The sequence below is a fragment of the Aegilops tauschii genome, chromosome 3 (assembly GCF_002575655.3).
Source record: "Aegilops tauschii subsp. strangulata cultivar AL8/78 chromosome 3, Aet v6.0, whole genome shotgun sequence".
NCBI lineage: Eukaryota > Viridiplantae > Streptophyta > Magnoliopsida > Poales > Poaceae > Aegilops > Aegilops tauschii.
In genome coordinates this window covers 41,591,433-41,598,595 of record NC_053037.3, presented here as the reverse complement: position 1 = coordinate 41,598,595, position 7,163 = coordinate 41,591,433, and the positions used below count along the sequence as shown (strand labels likewise).

The window sequence follows — 7,163 nt, the reverse complement described above, 5'->3', positions numbered from 1 at the left end:
AATCGGATGGGAAATTTTCCCTAGCACCTTCCCGTAGCGCCTGGCGTTGAAAATGCCCTAACTGGTCTCTAGGGCAGTGTTCAAACAGAATGCGAGGAAAATCACATGACAGTCTGAATCAACCCATGTTGCCAGTGCCAGCAACCGCTAGACTAAACGGGATGCCAAGTTAATTTTTTGAGCATCAGTACAGACACAAGCGCTCATATACACGCGCATACACTCACCCCTATGAACGCACACACGCACTCCCTACCCCTATGAGTACCTCCGAGAGACTCAGCCGGCATATCATCTTGAGATTTACGAAGCCACCGTACTCCCACTGAAAGCGTATCGCCGGAAATCCTGAAATAAATCCAGGAATAATGTGAGCACCAGGATTTGAACCCTGGTGGGTTGGGGATACCACTGTCCACCTAACCATCTCAACCACAAGTTGGTTCGCGGATGCCAAGTTAATTACAATATCAGTTCCACGGGCGCGCATGGCGGGAAACGCCCGGGGGATTTGGGTGGGCCTGTTATAATCACTCGCAAGGCCCGCTACCCTTAACCGAAATGGGCCCAGTATACACCGCATCGAGCTGGCACTCTGCCTTCCCGTGGCCGTGGGTACGGTACCCATCCCCTTCCGCAGAGAACGCCGGCCGGCTCGCTGGGAACCGGGATCGGGGATCCTTCCTTCCCCCGTCTTCGGTCTTCCCCTATTCCTCCAAGAGAGCATCCTCTTCTCCATTCCCGATCTCTTTCTGTGGCACCACCGCGGGGCGTTGTAATGAGGGGATCGCCGGGGACAGAGTTAATTGCAGGAAAGTACCACACTTGAGGCAGTTGTAACGTATCAGTACCACTATTCAGATTTTTTACAAGTCAGTACCACGTTTGAGGTTGGTCGTTGCAATACGGGCTAAACCGCGTATAACTCTGTATTGACGTTGTATCTGACAACCCGGCCCCACCAGTCAGTTCACAAGCCGCCGAACTGGTGCGTCGCTCGGGTGGCTCGGTCGGTCTTGGCTCGGTCTAACCCTAGCAGTTCTCTCCTCTCCCTCTCCCTCTCCTTCTCCCTCTCCTCGCGATGGCTAGTCCGGGCGGCGGCGGTCGCGGTGGCCGGAGCAGCGGTGGCGTTGTGGGCGGGTACGGAGACCTCCCCGGACTCGGGAGCGATGCACACAGAGGAATCGAAGTCGACGGCGAGGAGTCCAGTTCGTCTGCTTACTACAGCGATGACGACGAGGGCATGGAGGCGCCGCTGTCCATGGAGCAGCGGCTGCGGCTGGCTGAGATCTGGGTGGCCAACCCTACCACGAGCCATCACTGGAGCCATGGATTGGGTGGCGTACTGTAAGTGCTCTGTCCTCTCCCTCTCTACTCTCTCATTTGTGCCATGATTCGGGCTAGGGTTAGGTTTACTGAAATTTTGCTGTCCATTGTAGTTTGGATGATGCTGTTTGGGATGTTAGGATTCACTTCGATGCTCAGCATAATTTGGATAGGAAGATATGCAACTCAGATGTCACATATTTGAATTTGTATGCACTGATGCGAACACAAGGATTTAACTTCAGTGATGAATTGTACCACATGGGGAATACATGCATAGGAGTGCAGAGAGAGCATGCCCTAGATTTGATAGACACAAACATCAAGTTGCAGCAAATTAAGAAGCAGAATGAGGACAATTTAGTTCTGAACTTGTTAGTCAGGGCCACATCATTTGTCAGTACTGCATCTCATGTTAGTGAGGAAAAATTAGCCACAGTTTTATATGAAGAACCTGTTGTGTATGATCTGAGAGATCCTCCTGTGCTTGTTGTTAATGATCATGGTGTTGTTTATGAGAGTCAAAGCAGCAACAGTAGTGCAGTAGTACAACCTGCTGGTATGTGCACACAAGAGAGCAGAAATATCAGCAAGAGGAAGCTCAAATCTGTGATGGAAGAAGAGGAAGAGGAGGGATATAAGAGTACTGATGACTCTCAAGGGGCATATGACAGTGACAACAACCCTTTCTGCATGAAGACGTACAGGATTGCTGAAGACACAGAGATAATAGAGGGAAAGAGGCTAGCAGATGCAGAACTAGAAGAGGATGCAGATTCAGATGAAGAAACAGATGAAGATTCAGATAAGGAACAACTACACTATGAGGGTGACACTGAGGTTGAGGAGTTGTTTGATATTGAGGAGGATGAGGAGGAAGATTCTGAGAAGGAGAAGGAACCACCCATGAAAGCAGCTGGTAAAAAGAGGCAAAAGCTGCCAGTTAGGAGAGGGCCCACCACTAGGACACATTCTAATGTGTTAGAGGACTTGAAACCAGATTTCAGACCATCATCAGATGAAGAAGATACTGGGTTGCTATTGGATAGTGACGATGATGAATTTGATCCACTAGCATTTGTCCTACCAAAAGGAAGGAAGAGTAGGGCCATGAAAAGGCCAGCAAGGATATGGTATAATGAAAAACTGGAGCAACCACATCAACAGTTATGTATGCACATGTGTTTCAAAAATCAGCAACAATTCAGAGATGCTCTGTTGAGCTTGCACATTACACAGGCCAGAAATTTCAGGTATCATAGAAACTCAGACAAAAGGATAATTGTTTGCTGCAAACAAGAGCATTGTCAGTTCTTCATAGTTGCAGCAGTTATCAAAGGGGAGAAGACATTTGCAATAAAAAAATGAGGCTGCAGCACACTTGCCCTAGCACTACAGAGACATCAAGGGTTAGTGCAAAGTGGCTTGCACAGACATATGAGTCCCTGTTCAGGTCTGATCCACACAAGTATTTTGACTCTGATTGACAACTGCAATGAGAAGTATGGTGTTGATGTGCGCAAGCACATGGCCTATAGGGCCAAAAACCTTGCTGTAGAGGCTGTTTTAGGAGAGCACAAGAAACAGTATCCCAGGCTGAGGGACTATGCTCAAACAATCATGGATACAAATCCTGGGAGTAGAGTTATAGTTACAACTGTAACCCCAAAACCTACTACAAAAATACCACATCCAGGACCAAGGTTTCATGCTATGTTCTTCTGCATCAATGGAGCAAGGGAGGGCTTTCTCAGTGCATGCAGACCATTCATAGGTTAGTGACCTGTTTTATATGATGTATATGCTTTATTTTAGTGCTTTATTTAGTAGGTTAGTAGTGTTATATAGTGAGTAATAGCTCCTTGCTTTTATATGACATATATAGAATTGTGTATAAATTTTTGTAGATGACATATATAGAATAGTTAGTTACTGAATTTGGTCTTACAAATGCAATATAGGTGTTGATGGCTGCTTTATTAAGCTCACCACTGGAGCTCAAATACTTGCTGCCACTGGCAGAGATGGCAACAACAACATTTTCCCACTGGCATTTGGTATTGTTGGACAAGAGGATACAACAAATTGGTGTTGGTTTCTGCACCAACTGAAGATATGTCTAGGAGGAGAAGTTGGACAATTTGGTCCTTATACTATCATGTCTGATAGACAGAAGGTATGAATGCATCCTCTTGTTTATCTTAATGCAAATTTGGTCTTTATACTACGATGCCAGTAGCTTAGTATGATATGCTATGTCAACAGGGCCTACTAAATGCAATTTCTCAAGTATTTCCCAACTGCCACCAAAGATTTTGCCTTAGACACTTGTATGCAAACTTCCAAAATGCTGGGTTTAGGGGAGAAGATCTTAAGAAATGCATGGATAATGCTAGTTATGCTTATAACCAATACAAGTTTGACATTGCAATGAATGATCTAAAAAATGAGAGTGAGGAAGCTTGGAAGTGGCTGAGTGGAATACCTGCAAGATTCTGGGCTAGGCATGCTTTTGACACAAACTGTAAGACAGACTTGGTTGTTAACAACCTATCTGAGGAGTTCAACAAGTACATCCTTGATTTTAGGAAAAAACCTATTAGGACTATGATTGATGGTATTAAGAATAAGCAGATGGTGAGGTGGCATAGGAATAGAGAGAGTGGAAAGGCAGCTCTGTGGGAGATCACACCCCATTATGCTGAGAAGTTAGAGGTGGAAAAGGAAAGGGCCAGATTCTGTAAACCCATTCAAGCTAGTGTTAATCTATGGCAAGTAACCAGTGGGCAGCAAACACATGCTGTCAACTTGGCACTTCATACATGTGGTTGCAGAAAGTGGACCTGAGTGGGACACCATGCAACCATGCAATATCAGCAATTAACAAGGCAAAAAGGTTTCCAGAGGACTATGTCTGTAAATTCTTCAAAAAACCATTTTACCTAGCAGCTTATGAACCAATGATATATCCTATTCCTGGTGAACATGATTGGACAAAGACAACAGGACCAGACATAGAGCCACCTAAATTTCATGTGAAGAAGGGAAGAAAGAGAGAAAAGAGGATAAAGGGCAGATTTGAGGTTCCAAAGCCAAAGGAGAGTTCAAGAATGGCCACTATAACATGCAGCAACTGTGGGCTGCAAGGCCATAGATACACCAGCTGCAGCAAAAAATTGAAACCAGAGTTGGCTTTGAGAAAAAATAAGCATGTGGTAAGCACCTTGTTAACTAGTACTATGTTTTGTATTTATTGTATGTTTCCTTCTCTTCATGTTTCCTTCATTTTTGCAAGGCATCTAGAAGATCAAGGAATGTTGATGAAGCAAGGGCACATGCTGCACCAGCAAGGGCAGAGGCTGCACCAGCAAGGGCACAGGCTGCACCAGCAAGAGGAGAGGCTGCACCAGCAAGAGCACAGGCTGCACCAGCAAGAGGAGAGGCTGCACCAGCAAGAGCACAGGCTGCACCAAGAGCTGGTGCAAGGCATGGTGCTGCAAGGCATTCAAGGCCTTTCTCTGCACCAAGAGCTGCTGCTGGGGCTTCCACTTCTGGTGCTTCCACTTCTGCTGGCCCTACAACTCATACTGGATGTCCTTTTTTACTGCAAGTGGAAATACCTGAGTGTCATGTGTCATGTTTCTAAACTATGGCAGTTATGCCCAAGAGATGAGGGGGCAAGTTATGTATGTTTGAAACCAGTTATCATTTTGGGTTGACATGCTATCTGGTGGAGTACTCTTTCTACTATGTATGAGTCATGTTTCTAAACTATGTCAGTGCTGCCCCAAGAGATGAGGGGCAAGTTAAGTCTGTTTCAAAACAATTATTATTTTGGTTTGACATGCTATCTGTTAGAGTACTTTTTCTGTTATTAGTCATGAATCTAAACTATGTCAATTATGCCCCAAGAGATGAGGGGGTTATGTGTGTACTCTTTCTGTTATTTTGGTCTTTAGGGGTTGTCGACGTCGACGGAACCCAACATAGCCAAAGGTTTAGTCTTTAGGGGTTGTCGATGTCGACGGAACCCAACATAACCAAAGTTTTAGTCTTTAGGGGTTGTCGACGTCGACGGAACCCAACATAGCCAAAGTTTTAGTCTTTAGGGGTTGTCGACGTCGACGGAACCCAACATAACCAAAGTTTTAGTCTTTAGGGGTTGTCGACGTCGAAGAAACCCAACATAACCAAAGTTTTAGTCTTTAGGGGTTATCGACGTCGACGGAACCCAACATAGCCAAAGTTTTAGTCTTTAGGGGTTGTCGACGTCGACGGAACCCAACATAACCAAAGTTTTAGTCTTTAGGGGTTGTTGACGTTGACGGAACCCAACATAGCCAAAGTTTTAGTCTTTAGGGGTTGTCGACGTCGACGGAACCCAACATAGCCAAAGTTTTAGTCTTTAGGGGTTGTCGACGTCGACGGAACCCAACATAGCCAAAGTTTTAGTCTTTAGGGGTTGTCGACGTCGACGGAACCCAACATCTATCTAACTACATCCATCTATGAAGCATCTATGCAAGCAAGATAATTCCAACTAAAAGATCCATACATAACATAGCCATAATACATTCTTACAACAACATACTGGAGTACAACATAGTTCATAGCTTAAAGCAACATACTTAATAGATTCTTACAGAATCATAATTCAAACTAACAGATCCATATAGACATACAGAATAGATCCATTGATACTACTTCCCAAAAGGTTAGCTTAGCAGCCTCTTCATCTTGTTCATTCATCCAAGATGGCCTGGATCCCCTTCATCTTCTGCTTGTTCTTCTCCTCTGCCTTCAACAGATTAGCAATCTGAAGCTTGAGCTGAGCCCTATCTTTAGTGAGCTTGTCATGGCCCTTTTTCAGATCACCCATGTGATCCTTCAGCTGGAGATTCTCTTGGATGAGCTTATCATGTCCCTTTTTCATATCACCAATGTGATCCTTCAGCTGGAGATTCTCTTGGGTAAGCTTTTCCTGAGACTGGGTGAGTTCAGCATCCTGCTTCAACTTGAGATTTTCTTGGGTTAGCTTCTCCACAGACACAGTTAGTTCAACAACCTGGAACTGCAAGTTCCTCATGTCTGCACTAAGCACTTCCTTCTCTTTCAAATGGTTAAACTTCAGGTTCCTGATGACAGTGCCTTGGGCTTTTGTCAGGTTCATAAGGACTTCATACTTCCCTTGCAGCTTGAAGATCTCTGCCTCTTTCTTCTCCATCTCTGTCTTCATATCTGAGACAACTGAGTTGGTCACCTCAGCATTCCTCTCCTCTGCACTCGTAGACTGCAAATATCTGAAATCCAGCACCCTATCCTCTTGGGCATTCAAAAGTTCATGAACATCTTCAACTAATTTGTCATAGTTGTCCTCCAGTTTATTTTTTTCTTCTGTCAAATGATGAATAGTGAGTGAACTCTCCAGGTTATCCTTCCTCCTATCACTCTTGCTGTCTTGATACATTTTCCATAGCTTCAACAGTGCATTTTGCATTGTAGGAGGCCACTCTGGGTCAACCCATTGAATAGAACCACAGTTCTGACCTTCCTGCAATATATCCAGCACCTATGTTTGTTAAAGAATAGAGTAATATGATCTTAAATAAAGAACTAAAGAACTAAAGAACAACAGAGCTAACTAACTGTATTTCAATAATATACTACAATAATCAATGACCTAAAGAACAACACAACATGTGCACTGCAATAATCAATGACCTACAATAATCAACTATAAAGCACTCATAAAGCACTAAACTAACAGGATCAAAGCTTAAACAATGCTGTGCACTGGAAACTAAGCTCCTGGCCACATAAAAAATTAACAGATGCCT

The 7,163-nt window shown here is 44.4% G+C and overlaps 1 protein-coding gene across 1 annotated transcript; it reads left to right on the top strand.

Moving 5' to 3' along the window:
• Nucleotides 1-1,081: 1,081 nt before the first annotated feature.
• LOC141042682 (uncharacterized) lies at nucleotides 1,082-5,124 on the top strand. Its single transcript, XM_073511558.1, has 10 exons — nucleotides 1,082-1,347; nucleotides 1,440-2,459; nucleotides 2,566-2,579; nucleotides 2,780-3,100; nucleotides 3,288-3,502; nucleotides 3,592-4,041; nucleotides 4,161-4,222; nucleotides 4,622-4,880; nucleotides 4,983-5,012; nucleotides 5,107-5,124. The coding sequence occupies exons 1-10, from the start codon at nucleotides 1,082-1,084 to the stop codon at nucleotides 5,122-5,124; spliced, it is 2,655 nt and encodes an 884-aa protein (XP_073367659.1).
• Nucleotides 5,125-7,163: the final 2,039 nt, after the last annotated feature.

What these genes read in the sequence shown, in the direction of transcription:
- LOC141042682 (XM_073511558.1), top strand. Translation starts at nt 1,082, where the DNA reads ATGGCTAGTCCGGGCGGCGGCGGTCGCGGTGGCCGGAGCAGCGGTGGC. An exon ending in TCATGTCTGATAGACAGAAG is followed by an intron (nt 3,503 to 3,591) that starts GTATGAATGCAT and finishes CTATGTCAACAG; the next exon opens with GGCCTACTAAATGCAATTTC. An exon ending in TGCTGGGGCTTCCACTTCTG is followed by an intron (nt 4,881 to 4,982) that starts GTGCTTCCACTT and finishes AAACTATGGCAG; the next exon opens with TTATGCCCAAGAGATGAGGG.